At 51.9% G+C, this 26,028-nt stretch overlaps 1 protein-coding gene across 2 annotated transcripts in view; it reads left to right on the forward strand.

Moving 5' to 3' along the window:
* Positions 1 to 26,028, forward strand: part of TDRD3 (tudor domain containing 3) — an 860,519-nt gene that overhangs the window by 575,917 nt on the left and 258,574 nt on the right. For both annotated transcript variants that reach the window (XM_078657412.1, XM_078657411.1), the window contains exon 10: positions 11,241 to 11,366. In XM_078657412.1, coding sequence (XP_078513538.1) covers positions 11,241 to 11,366 — 126 coding nt within the window. The remainder of the gene's footprint in view (positions 1 to 11,240; positions 11,367 to 26,028) is intronic.

Below are 26,028 nucleotides of genomic sequence, written 5' to 3' on the forward strand. Positions count from 1 at the left end.
TCAAGGATTACCGAAGCAATAAAACCTCGTGTAAGTCAAAACCCTCGGTTTTTGGCAATTGCAACTGTCAAATAATACTAAGGACCAATACTAAGAACCACAAATGCAATGGAACCATGCAACACAACAAAGCCTTAAGGCTATTACAAAGCTCGGAGAGCTAACCACAAAGCCCGAGGAGGCTATTACAAAGCTCAGTGAGCTATTACCACAAAGCCTTAAAGGCTAACCACAAAGCTTTCAAAAAAAGCTAGAACAACCACTAAGGACTGGGAGCGACCCACAAATACTTAACTCAGAACTTCAATGGCGTCACCAGGAAGGCCCGTCTATCGTCTCGCTTGTACATAAGGTCTACGCCGGGCGTCGAAGACAGGTCGACAGTCAGGGCATCGGTCCGTTGCAGCCGTCAGGAGGCGGGAATCTTCGCAGGGAAAAACTTCGGGCCACTTATTTCGACAACAGGATCGATGAAGCGGGGTGCACCTTCCCTCGGAGATTTCACACGAAGTTCCTCACGATCATCAGGCTTTGGACCGGACCGGTACCGCTGAAGTCGCCCCACGTTGGGCGCCAACTGAAGGACTGGACTTTTTAACAGTACCAGAGGTGCCAGGGAACAACACCTATAACCTTCATGGGATACCTGTTTCGGCGCACAAACTACAGAGACACGGGACACTTCCTTCGGCGTCAAAGATTCAAGGTTTATTTACTGCAGGGAACACAGAAGTCACAACAAGTACAACACGTGCAACTTGGGGAGACTGCTTCAAATTGGTTCTGTGGATCGCTCCTTTTATACAAAATTAACTCATAGGACAACATGGTACACAAAAGTTTACAACCTGGTTCCCATAATTATCCCTCAGAGGGGTCGCTTTGGTCACTTTGGTACACATAAGGTCCGGAACATAAGTGCGGAAACATTTGGCGGTTCCCAACTGTAAAAACCCATCTTCCCAACATTAGTGAATTCCAATCGGCAGTAAAACAGATCGAAATAGGGACAAAGACAGGTGCAGAGGGAGATGGAGACAGTGGGGAAATCGAAAAGGGTGTAAAAGGGGAGGTATCGGGAAACACGAGATACAGGCATCAAAGGGACGTGCCTAATGAGATGCACGGCTGAGACAATAAACCGGACGGCAAGATGAGCCTCGAGCGGGGCCATCTGCCTTACAGTATCATCCCCCTCATCGTAAAAGATATTTACAAAGTACATGTGTCTTCCACAAATATCCTGAGAGTCCCAGGGTGACGAAGCGGACAGTGTCCGTTCGCTGGCTACTTGAGGGCAAGAGACAAAATGGATGCCGTATCTAAGATGGAACCCGTGGGTACAGATGAAAAACCCACATATCAAACGAACGGTTTAAGTTAGCACAGCGAAACTGCGCACACTTACTAAACTCGTCATTTGCAGTTCTTAGATACCAGACTCGACCATATTCGTGCGAGTCGAAAACATCACTTAAAATTGTCACGGAACCTCACTAACCCGGTCCCAACCTACTTGGATTCCACAATTATCTTAGAATGAGCACGGACCACCACCGGTTGCTCTAAGTCTCTCAATTTGCTTATAGATAGGCACCCCCCCTCTGCAAACATATCAACTTTACGGCCAAAAAACATCAACTGTACGCTGATATTCATCCACGTGATAAAATACTTTATTTCGGAACAAGATCTCACAGATGTTGCTGAATCTCTAGTCATCTCCACTATTGAGTATAATAATTGCATTCTTACAAATATTCCTAAAATGCATCGTCCAGTCCCCACTCACTTAAAGTCATCCTGCTTCCTATACCTGAGGAACAGACTTCCATCCTATCCCTGAACTCTCGTTAGGAGAAAAGATGCAGGTTGTGAAGAGTATTGTTCTTCCAAACACAGAAATTCTTCTGAAAAGAAGGTAGCTCTTCCTCTCCACACCTGAAAGAATGGGCTTTGAAAACCTTTGATAAACTTATATGGGTAGTGGTTTATTTGTGCAATTCGTTATAGATGGAGGCCAGGAAGCCTTAAGAAGAAAGACAGGGAAACAGTGACCAAATTAGTAAGGAGGGATGATAGAACCTGTAAGAGTGATACAATCAGACAAGAAGTGTAGGATGTGGAAGAAAAAGGCATGACGGGGTAACCAAGACTAGACATCCTTGGCCTTTTGCTGCTGTCCCAATTGCTGGCTTTTAAAAAAACAATTCTAAACTTTAAAAAAAATTACAAATTAAGTTCTACATTCAGGGTTCTTTTCAATTTTACGGACCATCCTGTTGCAGATTCTTTGGCGAGCCAAGCAGCCAATGCAGAGGAGATCTAATGTGTTCCCTAACTCACCACCATATAGGCAGTCTAACATGATTGATGCTTTGACAAAGAAAACATTTGCGCTTTGTTAGTTGGCCTTGCCATAACGTAAAAGCACTAGTAATTTGCAGTTGTATCAGTGTATCCTTTGGCAAATAGTAGAGGTGACATGGAAAACACTGGAACAGGAAAAACCACTAAAGCACAGAGTTTGAGTTCTCAGCTTCAAAACGTCCTCAATCACAATAGAAGTCTGTTCATACAATTGCGAGCAGCATGGCTCATAAATGAGGAGTTATTTTTTTTCATTGCAACTTTCACGATTTCCTCACCACATTGAAATATTTGGACACACATTTGCCTTGAGAGAAACTTTTTGTGGGTAAAGATAACCATGTACGTGACGTGTTCTCTGTGGCTGCAGAACGCTGTCCCGGTCCCACCTCTAATGTTGCGAATAGAATGCAATTAAGCGCAGTGCACGACATGGACATGTGTGGTGCACACACAGATGCCACAGGAGTACAGAGCTAATGACTGCTTACTAGTGTTTGTTTATATTGTGATATCCCTTGAAAGCATCCATAACATTGACAACGTTTGCAATTGAGAACTATTAGAGGTGCTTAAAAGTAGACGCAGGACAACAGGGGTGCCATGTACAAGGTCAGAAGTGAGTCAGCGAGGAGCCGGGCACCAGCCTGCGAACCTTAGGGGCTCAGTGAGTAGGCACGGGCTTGTTCACTCAGTGCCATATAAGATGATTTTTGAAAAAAACATATACCCCACTAACCACTCTGACCATGAATGTCTGCCCAATCCAATTCCCCATTAGCGATTCCTGTGTAAACTCCTAAACAAAGGAATGCCCGACAGAGAGGCTTAGTGTTCTGGGCCAAGCTGGGACAGATAACTTTCGATTTCATGTTATGCCTTCAAGTGTGGCTGAGCGTAATAATCTACAGGCAAGCCTAATGAAGCAACAGTTGTTTTTAATACTTATTGCTGGTATTCTTTTGGGATGCTCAAGATGCAAATTATAATGCTATAAAGAAAAGGAGCACCACTGTTGCGGTTGACAAAAACCTTTGGAATGAAGGTTTTTCTTTCTTTGATGTCGCAGACACATTATTAATTACTCGGGTAGCCCGGCAATCTGAACTGAACGGCACAGATCAAGGTCACTCACATAAAAACAAGCGCGCACAACAAAGGAGAGGTGTGCTTTTCCCTGCTCGTACCTCAACCATTAAAAAATATACTTGCTTCCCACTAAAGTACTACCAAATATTAAAATTGAATAATTACTTACTTTGGTGTTTGGTTTTAGAGGCCTGCTGCTACACGACTCAGCACAACACACGCTGCTTGCTTCTCTAAATAGACTAGTGCTGCTGCGGCTGCGCAGTACACCGAAGCAGTGAAAAGTGAGGAAACTGGTCTGATCTGCATTTTTCTGACTCAAGGGGAGAGACGATTCAGCGCGAAGGAGTAACGGACGGGGGCTAGACTAAAAATCAGTGTTTTAATTGTGATTGGTAGCGCACGCCACTAGCGCTAGTATACTATTATTTCTGTTAAGCTGAGGCAGGGACCAGGGACCTCACCCAGGCATATTAAGGATGGTATCCACGGCGTCGATAAATTTAAATATGTTATGCACAAATCCATATCACGCATAGACCTGGCCCTAAGAAATAAGTGCCGGTGCTAAGCACCGGAAAGCACCGGCACAAATTAAGCACTGCTCCCGCTTCTTCACAAACTGCACTGGCTCCCCGTTCGCAAACGTATCCATTTTAACATATGCTGCTTGGTTTTCAAAGGTCTCCATCAGCTAGGCCCAACATATTTATCTAACAAACTGATCATATACACTCCCTCGCGCAAGCTGCGCTCAGAAGGCAAAGGCCTCCTAGTCATTCCCCGCTTTAAGAAAACTAAATGGGGAGGAAAAGCCTTCTCCCACCTTGCTCCCAAATTGTGGAACCAGCTACCTGAGACACTCCGGCTAACCAGCAATTACTTCAGCTTCAGGAAGAAACTGAAGACATTCCTATTCTAAATGTCATGATCTCTTGCCTTTATTGTCTTTAGCGCGGAGATACCCCATGTGGGGCGATTCATGCGCTTTACAAATCAGCTAAATAAATAAATAAAATAAATTGTCTTCATTTGTAACCTCCCATGAGGACTGGACTTTTTAGGTCTCGTGACCTATCAATGTGCATGCGCATTGAGAGAAGCGAGACTATAGGGCTTTAAACAAAGCTTACCTAACTGTGGCGATTTGCTGCTGTGCCCGTGGCTTTTAGGTCAATGCGCAAGCGCATTGACCTAAAATGCGCGTGCACATCACCAAATCGCCGTCTGTTCCCTCAGCCGCATTCCTCCCACACCTTTTGAAGTGAAGCTTAGCTTCACTTCAAAGGCCCCGGCTGCTTCACACCCTCATGCCGCTCTCCCCGCTCCGCCCCCTCCCCTGCCCGCCGTGTGCATTTCTCCTCCCCCCCCTCCCCACAGCAATGCCCTCCGTCTTGTTTCCTTTCTTGTTTCTCTGGGAACTTTGCACTCCGATGACGCTGAATGGAGTGTGTTTACATGCTCAAGGCAGGCTGGGCTCACCGGTGGTCCTACACACAGCAGCAGCTGGCTTTTGTATGTGCCTCTAGCAGTCTCTTTTCTTTGCCTATTGCTAACCTTACTTTCTTATCCAGAAAGCCAATCTTTTTGGTTGCAAACGGTTATGTGCCACAAATAAGGTTACCAGCCGTTCATTTGTGCCGATCACCATCTCTCTTACTCCTGATATTTTCTACTACAGATAGTTATCGGGCATGGAGATTAGCCTATTTTTTTTACATATTGGCACACGAAAACTACAACTCCCAGAAGACACTTGTTTGTTAAATCAAAGCTCAGTTCTACAAACCTGGTGTTCAGTGCACATACATGCAAAACCTGGCAACTTTTTAGTAAGCCACCAAAATCTCAGAGCCACGGCAATTCAAGCTCCGTGCATGCATGCAGACTGAGGAGGGTGCAGGGCCTGTACTTTGCTCCCACCTGCAGCCCGAGGTATCTTCTCACGTGCTGCTTAAACTCTGTCTTTTTCTGCAGTACAAGCAATGTGCCCACCACAGGCTGCGTCCAGTAGCAGAGGTCGTTACCAGTTAGCAAAGGACTTCCTGATCAGTGATTGTCAGCAAAGCCCAAAGCTATAATGCAGGGCCCTGGATGCTTTTTGAAATGGGATTTCTCCGTCGTCAAGATGCGCATTGTCTGCTTCAGCCACCTTACACCTGCTGCCAGGGTGGTGTACTGGAGCTCGAAGCCATCTCCTCTGCGTTCGGCCCCGTTCTGATTACCTCTGAGTCCTCCACATCACCTGTTCTTTCACTTTCGCTTTCTCGTTATATGCCCATATACATCTCCCATCACACTCACCCTCATTCACCCTCACCCTCACTCACCCTCACTCACCCTCACCCACCCTCACCCTCACCCTCACCTTCACCCACCCTCACCCTCACTCACCCACCCTCACCCACCCTCACCCTCACCCACCCTCACCCCCTCACCCTCACTCACCCTCACCCTCACTCACCCTCAACCCCTCACCCTCACCCTCACTCACCCTCATTCACCCTCACCCTCACTCACCCTCATTCACCCTCACCCTCACTCACCCTCATTCACCCTCACTCACCCTCATTCACCCTCACTCACCCTCACCCTCACCCACCCTCACCCTCACTCACCCTCAACCCCTCACCCTCACTCACCCTCAACCCCTCACCCTCACTCACCCTCACTCACCCTCACCCTCACTCACCCTCACTCACCCTCACCCTCACTCACCCTCACTCACCCTCTCACCCTCCCCCCCTCACCCTCACTCACCCTCACCCACCCTCACTCACCCTCACTCACCCTCACTCACCCTCACTCACCCTCACTCACCCTCACCCTCACTCACCCTCAACCCCTCACCCTCACTCACCCTCAACCCCTCACCCTCACCCTCACTCACCCTCAACCCCTCACCCTCAACCCCTCACTCACCCTCACTCTCACTCACCCCCACTCACCCTCAACCCCTCACCCTCACTCACCCTCACTCACCCTCAACCCCTCACCCTCACTCACCCTCCCTCAACCCCTCACCCTCACTCACCCTCAACCCCTCACCCTCACTCACCCTCACTCACCCTCACCCTCACTCACCCTCAACCCCTCACCCTCACTCACCCTCAACCCCTCACCCTCACTCACCCTCAACCCCTCACCCTCAACCCCTCACCCACCCTCACCCTCACTCACCCTCACTCACCCTCACCCTCACTCACCCTCACTCAACCTCACCCTCACTCACCCTCACTCACCCTCACCCTCACTCACCCTCACTCACCCTCACTCACCCTCACCCACCCTCACCCTCACTCACCCTCACCCTCACTCACCCTCACCCTCACTCACCCTCACCCTCACTCACCCTCAACCCCTCACCCTCACTCACCCTCACCCTCACTCACCCTCACCCACCCTCACTCACCCTCACCCTCACCCTCCCTCACCCTCACTCACCCTCAACCCCTCACCCTCACTCACCCTCAACCCCTCACCCTCACTCACCCTCAACCCCTCACCCTCACTCACCCTCACTCACCCTCAACCCCTCACCCTCAACCCCTCACCCTCACCCTCACTCACCCTCAACCCCTCACCCTCACTCACCCTCAACCCCTCACCCTCACTCACCCTCAACCCCTCACTCACCCTCAACCCCTCACCCTCACTCACCCTCACTCACCCTCACCCTCACTCACCCTCACCCTCACTCACCCTCACTCACCCTCACTCACCCTCACCCACCCTCACTCACCCTCACCCTCACTCACCCTCACTCACCCTCACTCACCCTCACTCACCCTCCCTCACTCACCCTCACTCACCCTCACTCACCCTCACCCACCCTCACTCACCCTCACCCTCACTCACCCTCACCCTCACTCACCCTCAACCCCTCACCCACCCTCACTCACCCTCACTCACCCTCACCCTCACTCACCCTCACCCTCACTCACCCTCAACCCCTCACTCACCCTCAACCCCTCACCCTCACTCACCCTCAACCCCTCACCCTCACTCACCCTCAACCCCTCACCCTCAACCCCTCACCCTCACTCACCCTCACCCTCACTCACCCTCAACCCCTCACCCTCACTCACCCTCACCCACCCTCACTCACCCTCACCCTCACTCACCCTCACCCACCCTCCCTCACCCTCACTCACCCTCAACCCCTCACCCTCACTCACCCTCACTCACCCTCAACCCCTCACCCTCAACCCCTCACCCTCACTCACTCTCAGCCCCTCACCCTCACTCACCCTCAGCCCCTCACCCTCACCCTCACTCACCCTCAACCCCGCACCCTCAACCCCTCACCCTCAACCCCTCACCCTCACTCACCCTCACTCACCCTCACCCACCCTCACCCTCACTCACCCTCACTCACCCTCACTCACCCTCACCCTCACTCACCCTCCCTCACCCTCACTCACCCTCACTCACCCTCACTCACCCTCACCCACCCTCACTCACCCTCACCCTCACTCACCCTCACCCTCACTCACCCTCAACCCCTCACCCTCAACCCCTCACCCTCAACCCCTCACCCTCAACCCCTCACCCTCACTCACCCTCACCCTCACTCACCCTCAACCCCTCACCCTCACTCACCCTCACCCACCCTCACTCACCCTCACCCTCACTCACCCTCACCCTCACTCACCCTCAACCCCTCACCCACCCTCACTCACCCTCACCCCCTCACCCTCACTCACCCTCACCCTCACTCACCCTCAACCTCACCCTCAACCCCTCACCCTCACTCACCCTCAGCCCCTCACCCTCACCCTCACTCACCCTCAACCCCTCACCCTCAACCCCTCACCCTCAACCCCTCACCCACCCTCACCCTCACTCACCCTCACCCACCCTCACCCTCACCCACCCTCACCCACCCTCACCCTCACTCACCCTCACTCACCCTCCCTCACCCTCACTCACCCTCACTCACCCTCACTCACCCTCACCCACCCTCACTCACCCTCACCCTCACTCACCCTCACCCTTTCTCAACCCCTCACCCTCCCTCAACCCCTCACCCACCCTCACTCACCCTCACTCACCCTCAACCCCTCACCCTCACTCACCCTCACTCACCCTCAACCCCTCACCCTCACTCACCCTCAACCCCTCACCCTCACCCTCACTCACCCTCAACCCCTCACCCTCAACCCCTCACCCTCACTCACCCTCACCCTCACTCACCCTCAACCCCTCACTCACCCTCAACCCCTCACCCACCCTCAACCCCTCACCCTCACCCTCACTCACCCTCAACCCCTCACCCTCACTCACCCTCAACCCCTCACCCTCAACCCCTCACTCTCACTCACCCTCACTCTCACTCACCCTCACTCACCCTCAACCCCTCACCCTCACTCACCCTCACCCTCACTCACCCTCACTCACCCTCAACCCCTCACCCTCACTCACCCTCACCCTCACTCACCCTCAACCCCTCACCCTCACTCACCCTCAACCCCTCACCCTCACTCACCCTCACCCTCACTCACCCCCTCACCCTCAACCCCTCACCCACCCTCACCCTCACTCACCCTCAACCCCTCACCCTCACTCACCCTCAACCCCTCACCCTCACTCACCCTCAACCCCTCACCCTCAACCCCTCACCCTCACTCACCCTCACAACACATATTGTGTTACAATAGGTGTCACATTTGCGAAAGATAAAACTATTGGCATTGTAAATAACAAAGCTATTAATTTCGCTCTTTTCAAAACAAGCACATAAATAAAAAATGTGTCCTTTACAATACCAATAGCTCAAACTTTCCTAATGCGAGACCTATTGCATTGCTGTGCTTCTATCCCCTGCTGCACTCTCCTGCTCTCTAGAGATGTGGCCTAACGACCAGAGCTGCCATCTAAGTCACGTAAATACAAAACATGTTGCATTCCAAATGCTATAGGTGTCACATTCGCGAAAGTTATAACTATTGGCATTGTAAATGACAAAGCCATCAATTTAGCAATTTTAAAAACCAACAAATAAATAAAATATGTCATTTACAAGACCAATAACTCCAACTTTTCTAATGCGAGACCTATTGCATTTCCAATGCTTGTTACTTGTGTTGTTACTCAGTCTGCTTTATCGAGTCAGTGAGCACTATTTTCTTTAATGACTAGGAACTGCCTCTTTAAAGCAGGCTTTAGTTTGGCGACCACCACCTCCTCCTCCCTTTTTTTCCCAGCATTACATGCGCTTTCCGTTTTACAATAGCAGTCCACACACCACTTGCTGGAGGCTGCCCTTGAGAAATAATGGCGAGCGCTTCTTGTTTTAATTTTCAGCACTCCGAGCACGCTTTCACTTTGTATTTTTCCTGTCAATTGTCATACAGCCGCGCCGGCATTTTTGTTGGATAAATTGGCATCACTGTTGTTTAGTTGGCTGCAACACTCATCGAGTGAAATACTGGAAGTGTTCCATTGCACTTTCATTTTGTAGCGCTTCATTTCCTTGAGAACGTATCGAAGTGCATGATTTGTAATGGTCTCCTTTACCTCTAGATTTAAACGTATGCTGCAATTGAAAGGAACTAGTCGGGTTCATTGGGTTAGTTCAAAGTCATATATAGTGGAGCTATATGCTGCGGTTGCCTCCTAGTACTAGCAACAGACTTTTAAACGAAGGGGCAATGCATTGTGGAATACTTTTTTGTACATGAGCCTCAATGATGTATGAGCCTATTAGACAGCATACAATCACGTTTATTTATGTGTTTACAGAAAGTCTCCCCCCACCTCCATACTGGGGTTTGTGTATAATAGTAGTTACCATAACCACGCACATACCCACAGGATAATCAAATGGACACATTTTAGTGATTGCTTCTTGTTTTGTGAAGTGATACCCCTCCCTGGGTTATGATCCGGGGGGCTTCCTAATGCTTTTCAGCCCTCACTGAACACAAAGGGCGTCCCCTTTACTTAAGAGGGATCCCTCTTGCTGTTTCTGGCTCCCTCCCCTGCAGCCCAGTGGTACTGCTCTGGGGATCTGGTGAGCGGGGTGTTTTTGCCTTGCTCCTTTCCTGTGAATAAAAGAAACAGCCCCTGTGTCCCACCCTGGTGTGATTCATTCAAGCCCTGATTGGAACCACTTTGGGAGCAGCCCATGTCGGCACTGGCAGTGCTTGGGTGCAGCCGGGCTGCCCTGGGAATCTCTTCCTGCACAGGATGGTTATTATTGCCCCTATTGTTCAGAGACTTGTTGAGTGTTGTCATCAGAGGCGGCACACTCTTGCTAGGGTGATTTGTAGTGCAGATAAAAAAAATTCTTCACTTAAACGCCACCGCACAGATCTGGACAAAAAATTCAACAGAGCTGGCCCATACCACCTCTCTCCCTCCAACATGTGCCTGCTCATATTATATTCCTCTCCGCACGACCTTCTCCCCTCTCCCACCACTCCCGTCCGGTAACAGCCCGCTGCTGCAAAGTCGTCAATCACACTGTTTAGCGAAGCATTTGCAATCCAGTAGGACTCGCAATAGCGAGAGTTTAAGCCATTGACATTGTAAATGACATTGCCTTCTATTTATGTGTTGTTTTTTAAAACCTAAATAAAAGGCATTGTCATTTACAATGACAATAGTTTAAACTCTCGCTATTGCGAGGCTTGTTTTTCTATGCTGCAAGAGTAGCAAACTATTTTTGTTATTGACTGTAAGATGCATTTTTATAAATTTATGAAACTGCCATGTCTTTGTTTGTTGTTCATAAATGGATTTCATTTCTTAATGCGCTTGTATGTTTGCTTGACCAGGAAGAGGAAAAGGTCGCGGCAGACCAAGGCCTGAGGAGGAAGATGAATTATCAAGTGCCAGACCTTCTGCCCCAAGTACTTTATTTGACTTCTTAGAGTCCAAGATGGGTACTTTCTCGATAGAAGGTATGACATTTAAATAAATATACAGTGATAAGATACCTATAATCACTTCTTTGAGGATTTTTTCAGATTATGTACTCAGCTGCTTTTGCAGGCATTGCATCTAAATGATATGGTAAATGTTTCGTGATACTTGATTTTCCACAGCGCCAATGGTCTGATGCACATGTATTTTGTTGAGCAGATGTGAAAGATTTTGTCGGTTACTGGTTTAACAAAGATACAGGCAAGGCCATTGGAATTCTGCAATTATGCGGCTGCAGCATTACTCATATAATTGTGGATTCGCCATATATAATCAGTCATCTGCTGCATAATCTGCAGATTTCTAAGAAAAACACTTTTCTAGCTCATATGGTTCAAAAGTTGCTAAAAACGAAGGTGCTCGTGTTGACGCGCAGTAGAATGCCCTTTGGAAAGGTTGACTGGTCACCATTCTGTGACTAACAGCTATATTGGGTGTTAACATGGTACTAATGAGGTGCAAACTAAGCCTAGACATTGCTAACAAGTATAGAGATTGAAAATTGTTAAACAATGCTTTCAGAAATTGTGGTGCATTACACCAAATAATTTGCCTTTTCTTGCCACATAATTTAGTCAACCCTGCCATACAATTCCATTGGGCCTGTACACAGGTAAGTAAGCCATGTTAATTTTGCCCTATCCGTTTTCCATAGTTATTTAGTAGAATAAATACAAGTTAATAATCGGTCCACTTTACCCACAAAGAGCTTCTGTGAACCTTTGACATCATCTTCTTAGAGCTTGAAAAAAGGAGTTAAGTGCATGCAATGGATAGTTGGAAAGAAAGTACTTGCATCGATAAAGTTGGAAAGAAAGTACTTGCATCGATAAAGTTGGAAAGAAAGTACTTGCATCCGTGAAGTTGTTAGATCGTACACGGATACATTTCACTGATTTAAAAGCAATCCTATTCTGCATTATAAACCATTGAATTTATCTTTGAGAGACTGCAACATTTTAACAGCTCAAACACTGGCCAGAGATGTAGGAAGATTCTATGACAGCACAAGGAGGCTCAGATTATACATCTTGCTACTTTATTCACAATACAGCAGCAAAGATCCACAACAAAAGAATATCAACATCAGTTTTAATGGAGTGGTGTGGCTCACTGGTTAGAGGCGGCATACCCGGAAGCAGAGGACGGCCCGGGACCAGGGTTCTATCCCCGACGCGGCAGGGTCGTGGACCAGGGTCAGCGGACTCGATAATTCTCACCTCGGTGCCTACTCTAACCAGGGATCACATTCGGCAACTCTGGGCATTAGCTTGCCTCATCTCCACAACGGCCCCCCACATACGCCGGGGATGCCTGGTTTCACCTTGGAGATACCCAGTAGGGACCATCTCACAGGGAAAGCCAGGACGGGTTCCCCAGCGGTCTACAGCGCAGAGATACTCCTTCGGGAGTCGATTCTAGCGCTTTAGAAACCCACAATCAATCAATCAATCAATGTGCATCCCAGGTAAATATTACCTGCTTTAACCAATTCGACTATAGGTCCAGTTTAAACGCCGTTGGGAGATTAAACCCTTCCTCTTTCTTCAATGCTCAGCAAATGGGTAAATGCTTGTGTTCCCCACGCCTTGTATGGACTGCATGATTGCCTGATACTTGTCTTACAGGCACTTTGTGTGTGGATTTGCCTGGTGGGTGGAATCTATCTAGCTTTATGTATTGTACAGACATCCCACAACTTTATGCAGCACGCTTTTAGCTAAAAATCTTCTCTTGGTGCCTGTCTAACTAGGTTGCTGATTCTTCCTTTCAAGTTTTTAGGGTTTGCGCAACAATACACGTGCTTCGCTTCTACGCTGTGAAGTGACCTAGGCTAGCTGGCAGCCCTTGAAGCACCCCGCTGTGTTGTCCTATGTCCATTAGAGTATGGGACCTTTATTCACTAACAGCGACCCACTTTCCTCAGAATCGACCCTGTTGGTGAGCGGATGTACTTTCCATTTGTGGCCATCTCCGCAGGCAGAGGGATCCTGCCCCCAAACCTGGCCTACTGGCCTTGCTGTTAAGCCAGTACAGGGTCTGCATAATGTTAACGCCCCAGAGAGGGTCTTTTGTTTAGTGGAGCATAGTCACCTCTGCGTCCTTAATCGACTTTTAACTTTCCTTCAAAATAGCTAAGAAATGTTTCATTGGTGTGCAAGTTGTACTGTGGCTGTGAATAATTTTCTATATTCTTTCTTTCGTTCTGTATTCTTTCATTCTTTCTTTTTATCTCTTGCTTTCTTTCTTGATCTTAAAGTTCTAGTAGCCAAAATATGTGGAAATTCGTCAAAGTTAGCCTTACTGTCAGAACATTGCTTGTCTAATGTTTGAGTCTGTATGTGGGATAAGATTGACTTGATGGAAGCATTTAATGGATCTGATTTAATATAGCTTTTCCCAAAAGGTGAGTGGGCTCTGGCTGTCAAACATGAGGAATGTAATGTCATGATTCAGTGTACTTTTCATAAGTAAAATAAACCCTCATGCATTGCAGTGCACGCACTCTATAGGAGGCGGAATTATACACTGTATAACCAAGTTTCTAACTTTCTACTCTCTTTGATGCGGATCCAGAGCTCTGCTCCCAACTTTCTCAGTTTTCCAACTGCTCCAAATTACCCAGAAAGGGAAGATGTCTCTCTTAAAAAAACAACAGGATTCAAGCTGTGCCACAACCGCAGGAAACAGATATCAGTCAAGAACTCATGCGATATGTGCCCATGGGGCTTATGGTACAGTCACGAGTCAGTCATGCACCAAAGGGGTGGGAAGCAAAGATTTAACATTGCCAAGCATAAAAAGAGTGTTAGAAAGGCGACCCCGGGGGAGGCAGAAGATGTCTGACTGACCACCCCTAGGTCCACCTCTCCTTTGAGAAGTAGCCGAGCGTTACCGAGAGGCCTCCTGAATGAGGGCCCTCTCCTAGGATCGTACAGCAGAGTACTCACAACACTACAAACGGACACCACACAGGAGGGCAAGTTCTCAAGTTTTATAGGTAATAAAAGGATGCGGGTTCTTGGCAGTATATACAGCTGGATCGAGGGATCCGTAAAGTCTCGGACAACAAGGGGGGTAGGTAGCGGGACAGTCGAGTTCCGGACGGAGGAAGGGGTACCCTACGCACAGCTCTCAATCCTCGAGCTGGGGGGTACCGTGATGTCGAGCCGCGGCAGCGCCAGCAGGTTCTCAGATGACTTAGCAAGGTAGGCCGCGGCAGCGCCAGCAGGCTCTCCGATGGTTCAGCAAGGTAGGCCGCGGCAGCGCCAGCAGGCTCTCAGATGGTTCAGCAAGGTAGGCCGCGGCAGCGCCAGCAGGCTCTCAGAAGGTTCCGCAAGGTAGGCCGCGGCAGCGCCAGCAGGCTCTCAGATGGTTCAGCAAGGTAGGCCGCGGCAGCGCCAGCAAGCTCTCAGATGGTTCAGCAAGGTAGGCCGCGGCAGCGCCAGCAGGCTCTCAGATAGGCTTCGGGTTACAGGAAGGATGAGTTCGTCTGGTGTCGGCCGTGACAGCGTCAGCAGGGCTTCCAGTCCAGGATACAACTGGCGTCCCACTCCGGGGCTGGCCCAGATATAGGACTGGAGTCCTTTGATGTCCGGACCCTCTCGCCTGGGGGTCGGTAGGGCCGGGATGATGGTGTCCAGACACCCAGCAGGGGGGTGGAGCCAGCGCCCAGGGAGGCCGGGGGCGATCGATACCAGGCGTCCGGGGCGGCTGGAGGGCCATCGAAACTCCTCTCCCTCCGGGATCTGTCGAGTGGCCACTCGACCACCTGGGTGGATCTTGGTGCCTCGAGGTCTGGGCTTCGCCGGGGCCGAGGCTGGGGCTGAGGCCACGTGGTCGTGACGTGGTGGGCCCAAGATGGAGTCGGGCACGGCCTCGTGCTTAGGTTGTGAGGGGCCTAGGCTGGAGCCAGGCCGGTGATGGGGATCCGGGATGGTAGCTGGATCTGTGGCATTGGGGTGTGCCGGGTCGGGCCGAAGGGGCCGCCCGAGGTCCGGAGGAGGGCTGATGTCGTCCTGGGCCCGCAATGCGGATGGGGTAGGACCACGCCATGAGGCCGGGTCCAACACGCGTCCCCCCCAGCTGAAGGCAGGGGAGAGTCACCCATCTTCTTGGGGATTCTCCTCGCCGAGGCGGAAGAATCTGGACAGGCCGTCGGCATTGGCGTGGTCGTTGCCGGGGCGATGCTCCACGGTGAAGTCCATCCCTTGCAGAGAAATGGACCAGCGCAGCAGTTTCGGGTTTTCTCCCCGCATCTGCATCAACCACCGCAGGGGCTGGTGGTCGGTCTGGACTCGGAAGTGGGTGCCGAAGAGGTAGGGCCGGAGCTTCTTGAGTGCCCACACCACGGCAAAGGCTTCCCGCTCGATGGTACTCCACCGCTGTTCTCTTGCCAGGAGGCGTCTGCTGATGAAGGCCACCGGCCGGTCGATTCCTTCGGGGCCCACTTGGGACAGGACCGCCCCGATGCCGTGTTCCGAGGCGTCGGTTTGGACTACAAACTCTCTGCTGTAGTCGGGGGCCTGGAGCACAGGGGCGGTGCACATGGCCGTCTTTAAAGTCTCAAAGGCTGTTTGGCACGCAGGAGTCCAGTGCACCTTCTGGGGTAATTTCTTGGAGGTCAGTTCCGTGAGGGGCCCCACAATGCTCCCGTAGTCTTTTATAAACCGCCGATAGTATCCGGTGAGCCCCAGGAAGGCTCGGACGGCGGTCTGGGTGATCGGGGGCTCCCAGGCCCGGATGGCGTCTATCTTGGGTTGGAGGGGAGCCACTTGGCCGCTCCCCACTTGGTGTCCCAGATAGGTCACGGACCCTTGGCCTATCTGGCACTTGCTGGCCTTGATGGTTAGTCCGGCCCGCCGGAGGGCCGTCAGGACCTTCCAGAGGTGGGACAGGTGCTCATCCCAGTGAAGGCTGTACACCGCAATGTCATCTAGATAGGCGGCGCTGTGTTCCTCTAGTCCGGCCAGCACCTGGTTCACTAGTCTCTGGAAGGTGGCCGGCGCATTTTTCATGCCGAAGGGCATCACTTTGAAGTGATAGTGGCCATCTGGTGTCGAGAAGGACGATCGCTCTTGTGCGCCAGGGGTAAGGCCGATCTGCCAATACCCCGCCGTGAGATCAAAGGTGCTGAGGTATTTGGCGGCCCCTAGGCGATCGATCAGTTCATCCGCCCTGGGGATGGGATGGGCGTCGGTCCTGGTGACTGCATTCAGTCCCTGGTAGTCAACACAGAACCGGAGTTCGGGAGCTGTTCCGGGGGAGGCAGCTTTGGGGACCAGGACAACGGGACTGGCCCAGGGACTGTTGGAGGGTTCGACTACCCCCAGGGCCAACATCTTGGCTACTTCCGATTGGATGCAGGCCCGAACCCGGTCGGGCACCCGAAAAGCTCGTTGTTTCACATGGGGGCTGTCTCCGGTGTCTACATCGTGGACACACCACCGGGTGACCCCCGGCGTGAGGGAAAACAGATCCGCAAACTGCCCCAGCAGCTTCCGGCAGTCCTGTTGTTGCTCTGGGGTCAGGGTCGAGGAGAGCCGGACCCCTTCGAAGGAGCCGTCTTTCTCGGTGGTGCTGAGGAGATCTGGTAGTGGTTCGGAGTCGTCTTCAGCTCCGTCATCGGTCGCTAGCAGCAGGCTCAGTTCAGTGCGTGCAAAGTGTGGTTTGAGCCGGTTAGCGTGCAGAACCCGGAGGGGGTTCCTGGGGGACTCCATGTCCACCAAGTAAGTGACGGGGCTCTTGCGCTCCACCACTTTGAAGGGCCCCGTCCATTTGTCCTGGAGGGCACAAGGTTCGACCGGGGACATGACCCAGACTTGCTGGCCCGGCTCGAATTCGATGGACGAGGCGTTTTGGTCATACCAGCGTTTCATGTCCTCCTGACTAGCCTCCAGGTTGGCCTCGGCCAGTTCCCTGAACTTCCGAGTCTGATTGCGGAGGGTCAGGAGGTACCGGTAGACATCCGGTGGGGCATCTCGAACTGCTGTATCCCAGCCTTCCTTGACCAGGCTAAGGGGGCCTCGAACCGGGTGTCCGTATAGGAGTTCAAAAGGGCTGAACCCCAGGGATTTCTGGGGTACCTCTCGGTAGGCGAACAGGAGGCAGGGCAGCAGGACGTCCCATTTGCGCCGGAGAGGCTCTTCCAGGCCCTTGATCATCCCCTTCAGTGTTCGGTTAAAGCGTTCCACTAGTCCATTTCCTTGGGGATGATACGGGGTGGTGAATTTATAGGTGACCCCGCACTGTTGCCATAGGGACCGCATATGCTTCGAGATAAAGTTGGAGCCCCGATCACTCACTACCTCTCGGGGGAAGCCGACCCGGGAGAAGATGCTCATGAGGGCTCGGCCCACCACGGGGGCTGTGATGGTTCGGAGAGGGATGGCCTCCGGATAGCGGGTGGCATGGTCCACCAGGACTAGGATGAAGCGGTGTCCCTGCGAGGTGCGAGGGTCCAGGGGACCTACGATGTCTATTCCTACTCGCTCGAAGGGGGTGGTCACCACGGGGAATGGCTGGAGCGGGGCTTTGACTTTCCCCCCGCTCTTCCCGCTGGCCTGACAGGTCGGGCAGGTTCGGCAGTGGTTATGCACGTCGGTGCGCATTTTTGGCCAGAAGAAATGGGTCACCAGGCGGCTGTAAGTTTTGTCCTGCCCCAGGTGCCCGGCGAGGGGCACATCATGTGCTAAGTTCAGGAGGAAGTCTCTGAATCGGAGGGGTACGACCAGTACCCGGCCGGCCCCTAGCTCGGCAATCTTCTGCTCACTGTAGAGGAGGTCGTTGTCCCAGTAGACCCAGTGGGACCCCGCGGGGTCACCAGCGGCCTGAGTTGCGGCTTGCTGTCGCATCCCCTCGAGGGAGGGGAAGGTTTTCTGCTCCTGCCGGAACTGTTCTCGGGTGGGGCCCCCTTCTTGGCGCCATTGAGCGAGCTCTGGGAGGTGGTTGAGCTCGGCGAGATCTTCTTGGGCGGACCCGTGGGGGCCGGCCTCGGGGTCGGCGTCCTCGGGGACGACTGGTGGCGGAGGCGCGGGCCACTCTGGCTCTTCGGTCGGCGCTTCCCCCACTGGGGGGGAGGCTCGGGCGGACATGGAGCGGGTGGTCGCACAGACCCACTCGGGCAGGCCTAGCATCCCCAGGTGCTCTCTTCGTTCGACGCCAGCCCAGGGGGACCTTTCCAGGTCGTTCCCAAGGAGGCAGTCCACGGGGGCATCGTCGCGGACAGTTACTTTCAGCATGCCCGACACTCCTCCCCACTCGAAGGGAATGCGGGCCATCTGGCACAAAGTCTCTGAGTTGTCGGCGGACCGGACTGGGCACAGGACGTTAGGAAGGATCTGCTCTGGGGTCACCAGGTGGCAGCGGACCGCTGTCACGCTGGCTCCAGTGTCACGGAGGGCTTAGGTCCGGCGACCATTGATGGTGACCCACTGGCGGTATTTCTGGGTGTTGCCGGGGATCGGACCTCGAGGCATCAGGTCGTGAGGGCCCAGGCATGCTAAAGTCATGGCGGCGGGTTCCCACTCGGGCTGTTCGGGGCTGTCGTCCTCTTCCTCACTTCTCTCTTCACCCAGGGCAGCTGCCGCGATCTGGCGGGCTGGGGGCCCGGTGGTGCCGGGTCGCTGGTTCATCGGGCAGAGGGGGTCATTCGCATAATGACCCTGTCGCTGGCATCTGTGGCACGTAACGTTCGGCCGGGGCCCCAGTCTGGCTGGGGGGCCCCCTCTCCGGCCCAGGGGTGGCGACATTGAGGTAGGGGATGACCCCTGGGGGGCGTCTCGTCCCCGGCTCTGGCTCACTCCGCCGCCTCGGGGTTTCCCGGGGGATCCCCGGCCGTCCCCCACCGTGTTCCGGGGGACTCGGGTGCTCGCCCATCGGTCTGCCTCACAGCGAGCTTTCGTGGCTCAGTCAATTTGCTGTCGAGGAGGTGCTGCCGGAGCTCGATGAAACAGTTATTGGACAGGTGTTCCCATAGAATGAGGTCGACTAACTGCTGGTAGGTGGTGACCTGGCAGCCTCTGATCCACCCCTCGAAGGCTCTGCTGTAAAAGTTCACATACTCTACCCACGTGGTACCGGGGATTTTTTTGCAGTCTCGGAATCGCTGCCGGTACATCTCGGGGGTGAGTCCGTAGCGAGTGAGGAGGGCGGTTTTCATGGGTTCGTACGAGGTTCTCTCGGTATCAGGGAGCTCCAGCAGGGCGTCTCTCCCTTCGTTGATAAACTTCCCCCACAGGCCGGCGCCCCAGTCCCTGAGGGGTACTCGATGGGCGGCCATGGCGACCTCGTAGGCTTTGAACCACTGTTGGATGTCATCGTTCTTATAGTACTCCTTGATGACATCTTTGGGTATGTGCACCTTCGTGTCCACCGGGGGGGTTGGGGTCTTACCCCCGGAGGTGGCTGTCTCGTTTGCCTTGGCTTTAAGTTCCAATTCTTTGAGGACGCGCATGTGCTCGAGCAGGAGTTTCTTCTCCTCAAGGGCTAGCTTCTTTTCTGCCAGTTGGAGTTCTCCTTCTTGTCGGAGTCGGGCCAAATCCAACTCGTGGAGCCGGATCCTCTCTCGTTCTCGGGCGTCTCCGTGGGAGAGGCCCGTGTCTGGGTTTGCGGGTCTCCCTCCCGCCGGGTTCACCTCAGCCTCCGGGCCTCCGTTCGGGCTCGGGTTATCTTCACTCGGAGGTGGCGCCTCGCCGTCGTCCACCCAGGCCTGCAGGGCCGATTTAAAATCTTCTTTGGTGCTTAAGCCAGTGGTAGCGATGCCTAGGTTTTTGCAGAATTGCTTTAACTCCTTGTGACTGTAGTCTTCCATTTTCTCTTTCTGGAATTCTGTGCTCATGGTTGCAGTGGGTTTGTCTGGGTAGCGGGTGAATCACTCTCTGTACGATCTGCGTGGCTCGGATCCCACCGCTGCCACCAATGTTAGAAAGGCGACCCCGGGGGAGGCAGAAGATGTATGACTGACCACCCCTAGGTCCACCTCTCCTTTGAGAAGTAGCCGAGCGTTACCGAGAGGCCTCCTGAATGAGGGCCCTCTCCTAGGATCGTACAGCAGAGTACTCACAACACTACAAACGGACACCACACAGGAGGGCAAGTTCTCAAGTTTTATAGGTAATAAAAGGATGCGGGTTCTTGGCAGTATATACAGCTGGATCGAGGGATCCGTAAAGTCTCGGACAACAAGGGGGGTAGGTAGCGGGACAGTCGAGTTCCGGACGGAGGAAGGGGGACCCTACGCACAGCTCTCAATCCTCGAGCTGGGGGGTACCGTGATGTCGAGCCGCGGCAGCGCCAGCAGGTTCTCAGATGACTTAGCAAGGTAGGCCGCGGCAGCGCCAGCAGGCTCTCCGATGGTTCAGCAAGGTAGGCCGCGGCAGCGCCAGCAGGCTCTCAGAAGGTTCCGCAAGGTAGGCCGCGGCAGCGCCAGCAGGCTCTCAGATGGTTCAGCAAGGTAGGCCGCGGCAGCGCCAGCAGGCTCTCAGATGGTTCAGCAAGGTAGGCCGCGGCAGCGCCAGCAGGCTCTCAGATAGGCTTCGGGTTACAGGAAGGATGAGTTCGTCTGGTGTCGGCCATGACAGCGTCAGCAGGTCTTCCAGTCCAGGATACAACTGGCGTCCCACTCCGGGGCTGGCCCAGATATAGGACTGGAGTCCTTTGATGTCCGGACCCTCTCGCCTGGGGGTCGGAAGGGCCGGGATGATGGTGTCCAGACACCCAGCAGGGGGGTGGAGCCAGCGCCCAGGGAGGCCGGGGGCGATCGATACCAGGCGTCCGGGGCGGCTGGAGGGCCATCGAAACTCCTCTCCCTCCGGGATCTGTCGAGTGGCCACTCGACCACCTGGGTGGATCTTGGTGCCTCGAGGTCTGGGCTTCGCCGGGCCGAGGCTGGGGCTGAGGCCACGTGGTCGTGACGTGGTGGGCCCAAGATGGAGTCGGGCACGGCCTCGTGCTTAGGTTGTGAGGGGCCTAGGCTGGAGCCAGGCCGGTGATGGGGATCCGGGATGGTAGCCGGATCTGTGGCGTTGGGGTGTGCCGGGTCGGGCCGAAGGGGCCGCCCGAGGTCCGGAGGAGGGCTGATGTCGTCCTGGGCCCGCCATGCGGGAGGGGTAGGACCACGCCATGAGGCCGGGTCCAACAAAGAGGTTGTGTTCAAAACAGAAAACCAGCTCTTGCTCTGAGTCATAGGGCCATTCTCAGTCAAGACGTTGATTTTGTAGATAGCCCCATTCCCAATGGAAGTCTTTCAATAAGTTGAAAAATACCATAAGCATAAGAAAGGCAATTGGGACTCATCCCGCCACTCTGAGTCTGTCAAGAAGTAACAAGCACTCCACTTAAAGGGACCAATGTCTTCTGATTCTGAGCTGGGCACGCATTTGGACCAAGATTGCTTCAAATTTCTATTGACAAAAATTCTTCAGCCAGGTCTGGCTTTATCAGAGCAAGTACTACCATTTAACAAGGCCCTTATGGACATGGTCTTCGCAATGCTCAGGCCTTCCAGTCAGCTGATCTGTGGCCAGGTGCCACAGACTGTCCTTTGTCAACCCTGATTTTCTGAACAAACACCCAATGCCTGAAAGCCTGTTGCTGCAGGCATCCACTAGTAAAGTCAATCCTAATACTTTTCAGACAAACTTGTCAGATAGGAAGTCAAAGTATTGATGCTTTTGGTAAAAACATTTTTATCTCAGCTAGCCTGGCTTTGTATTCTCTGAATGAGGTGTGGTCTCTGTACAGATACAGCCATGCCTTGTGGAGAAAGGCCAGCGAGATCTTACCGACTGGGCCAAACGACCTAATTGGTCCAAACTATCCAGGACTGACAGGACAAAGCAAAGTTTGTGTTGCATGCAGGCCTGAACACCACCACCTGCAACGGCTCTGCTGTTGACACCAGGGTAGTGCTTAGAAGCAACACCTGGATGTGGTCAATCTGTTTTTCAGGGGATGTCCAAGCTTCCCTTATGGACATGCCCTTAGATGGATCTAGAATGTTGGAGAAAAGGCTGACTCAGTGATTGAGAACTTGAAACAAAGCCATCTTCATCCTAAGAGTTATTGTCGCTGCCGGACTTGGTGAGGGTCATGGGGTTCTGTTCTTGCTACTTTCCCATCCAGAAGAAGGCCCACGGCCTCAGGCTACACTGGAGCACCGGTTATTGAATGCTTTTCTATAGAAGGACAAATTCAGAATGCTCAAATTCTCTCTGCTTTGGATCCAGAGTACTGGATGGTTTCCCTGAACAAGTAGAACGTGTATTTTCATACGCTCGTACTGCAGTCCCACAGATGTTACCTGCAGTTCACATCATTGTCAGAATACTTCCAGTTTCCCATGCTCCCCATTGGATTTACCTCCGCCCCCTGAGTGTTCATGAAAGTGATGGTGGTGGTCACAGCTCATCTTTGGAGCTCGAGGATAAATGTATTTTTGTACCTTGCTGACTGGCTGCTCAAGGCAGGCTCACCGCAGTCAGTTAAGGAGCACCTAGTTTACTTCCAGTTTTTTTTTTTCTTGGGCTTTTCCATCAATGAGCTGAACTGCTATCTTAGCCCTTCCCCTCCGTCTTTCTTAGACAAGGGAATATTCTAAAACTTCCCACTGCAGCAGCAAGTCTGAGACATTCAAGATCTGATCCTGACATTTCAGGTGCAGTCCTGGGTCTTGGTAAGGATGGTTCTGAGGCATCTTGCACTCCTGATCTCATGCAGCCTTCTCTTTCCCCTATGCCAGATAGCGCATGTGGATCCTGCTATGGAACGTAAGGTTTAAATGAACCCAGCACCAGGGCTGCCCCACCATATCTGTCCTGATCCTGCAAGAGATGTTTTAGAATCAAATGTGGTGGCAGACGAGAACCAGCCTCTCCTCCTGCAGGCCATTCTCCCTCTCATACCCAGATTTCACTGTTATGAAGTACTCATCACTTCCTGGGTGAGGGTGATCTGGAAAGGTAAATATCAAAAGTGTCTTGTTTCTGGTGGTTAGTCAGCTTCACATCAGTCTTGGAGCTTTGGGTGATCTGTCTTGGCCTGAAAGCTTTCTTTCTAATCATTAACATACTCCTGGTACAGGTCCTAATGGACAACACGACTTCTGTGTGGTACTGTTATGTTATGTTATGTTAATCCAAGATTTATAGAGCGCACAGCTACTCAACAGTGTCCCGGCGCTATGACAGAAGAGACTTGAGAACAAAGCTACGGATATTGAAAGGGAACAATAGTTTAAGGTGATTGCTGAAACATCCAGGTTTTTAACTGCTTTCTAAACTCCAGAAGGGTCGTGGTCTGTCTCAGCAATAGAGGCAGGCTATTCCAAACGCGAGCCACTTGAACATGGAAGGACCGACCTCAACAACAGGCTCTACAGAAATTCGGTGCCATGATCAAATATTGGTGAGCTGATCTTAGCGATCTACGGGGAGTGTAAAAGGAAATTCTTTTGCTGATGTAATGTGCCCCCAGCCCATGGAGAGCTTTGAAGGCAAGCGTCAGGGCTTTGAAAAGAATTCTGGACCGAATCGGGAGCCAGTGTAATTTCTTCAAATAGGGAGACATCCGTTCCCTGGCCCCTAACTTCAGGACTGCTCTGGCCGCTGAATTTTGAACAATCTGCAGCCTGTTAAGTAAACACTCCGGTAGACCAAAATATAGGACATTAACATAGTCCAATCTGGAGGTAATGAGGGACTGCACCACTAACTTCCTATGCATCATTGGTAGCAGGTAGAGGAATGTCCTGGTCATTTTCAGAAGTCCGAATCATGTGCCGGTTACTGACTGAACTTGAGTTTTCATGGATAGCCTGTCATCCATTCTTACTCCCAGGTTTCTCACTGTGTTAATTGCCGTCTGGGGGGGGCGACATTTCGTCAGGCCACCACTGTTTCCAAACATCCAGGGGAAGGGAACCAAAAAAGATCATTTCTGACTTCTCCGGATTGCATTTAAGTTGGTGAAGTTGAAACCAGGAGAACACTTCTGTCAGACAGTTTCTAATCCTCTGTCCGTTAAAATCTAGCCCCTTCCTACAAGTGAACAACAACTGCGTGTCGTTAGCATAAGATATAATCTTCGCCCCGCCTGCCTCCGCTAACTTAGCTAGGGGGGACATATAAAGATTGAATAGTACCGGGCTCAAAATAGAGCCCTGAGGGACCCCCACATTCAACGGAGGAATCCTAGCTGTGAAGGGAGGAGACCAGACCTCTTGTATTCTGTCCTTCAAGAAGGAAGCAAACCATTTCAACACCGTGCCGCCAAAACTACACTCTTGCAATCTCTGCAGTAGATGATCATGGGGCACGGTGTCGAAAGCAGTGGAGAGGTCTAGAAGGATCAAGAGAGTTTTTCCTCCCTTGTCGTGGGTCTCTCGGATGGTCTCAGAGACCTCAAGTAGGGCCGTCTCCGTGCTAAAGTTGGAACGGAAGCCTTATTGACTAGAATGAAGAAGATTATTTGTTTCTACAAAGTTGGAGACAACCGAATGTACATATTTTTCGAATGTTTTAGTGAAAAACTGGAGGAGGGAGATAGGACTGTAGTTGGAAAGTATCGTTTGGTCTGCTGAGGGTTTCTTCAGCAGTGGAATTACTTTTGCACTTTTCCACTTCTACGGGACTTAACCAGTATAGAAGGACAGATTCAGATACTGTTGACTGTAGGAATCAGTATCTTTGCCATCGCAGCCAGAAAGTTAGCAGGACAAGGATATGACTGGGAGCCAGACTTCAGCCCGTTCATTATTAATAAGGAGGCTTCCAGAGGGACTGGAGGAAAGCAGGAAAGGGAGGCATTTCCTGATTTGTTAAAACTGTTGTATATGAGGGAGTCCTTATTTTCAAGTCTGTCCTGCAGGCCAAACGAGGATTGGATCTCTGCAAGAATCATGGCGGGATTGTTTCCTATGCTAGGAGTTGCAACTCTTTTGGTGATGGCTGAGATCTTTTTTCTTAGCTTACCACCTGGCAGTGTCCCTTAATGCCAGACTAAACAAGATAATCCTGATTCAGCTGGCAGACCATGTGTGGCATCTTCATTCTGAGGTAGTACAGGGTATATTCAATCAGTGAGGCATGCCGTGGTTAGTTATGTTTCCCAGCATCAATATCACACACTTCTTTATACTGGAGTTTCCTTCAAAAAGTTGTTTGGGAGCGGTATTGATTCTTGGAAAGTGGACAGGCTTCTGTACGACTTTTTCACTGCTATCTCTCCTGCCTTGAGTTCTGAAAAAAGTCAGTGCAGACCAATCTGAAGTCAACTGAATAGCCTTGGACTAGGTCAGGAGAGTATGATTTCCAGAGTTCCTGAGCATGAGCATTTATCCTCCCATTTGGCTATCCCAGCATTGGGACCTCCTGTCTCTACAGCAGAGGAGAGATCTACACCCAGAGCTCTGCAATCTACACCTCCATATGTGGACATTGAGCAGTAACAGTTACATTCTATTGACTTGCTTTCTGAAGTGGTAAATGCCATTCTTGCATCCAGATACCTGTCCACGACGTCCATCTATGCTGGCCACTGGGAAATGTTTGTGGCCTGTTGCGGGCTACCTCATCTCGATTCTCTGAAAGTCAAACCTCTGTATTGTTGTTTGTTTTATCATTAGCCAAGCACAGCTGTGCG

The sequence above is a fragment of the Lissotriton helveticus genome, chromosome 8 (genome assembly GCF_964261635.1).
Source record: "Lissotriton helveticus chromosome 8, aLisHel1.1, whole genome shotgun sequence".
Classification (NCBI taxonomy): Eukaryota; Metazoa; Chordata; class Amphibia; order Caudata; family Salamandridae; genus Lissotriton; species Lissotriton helveticus.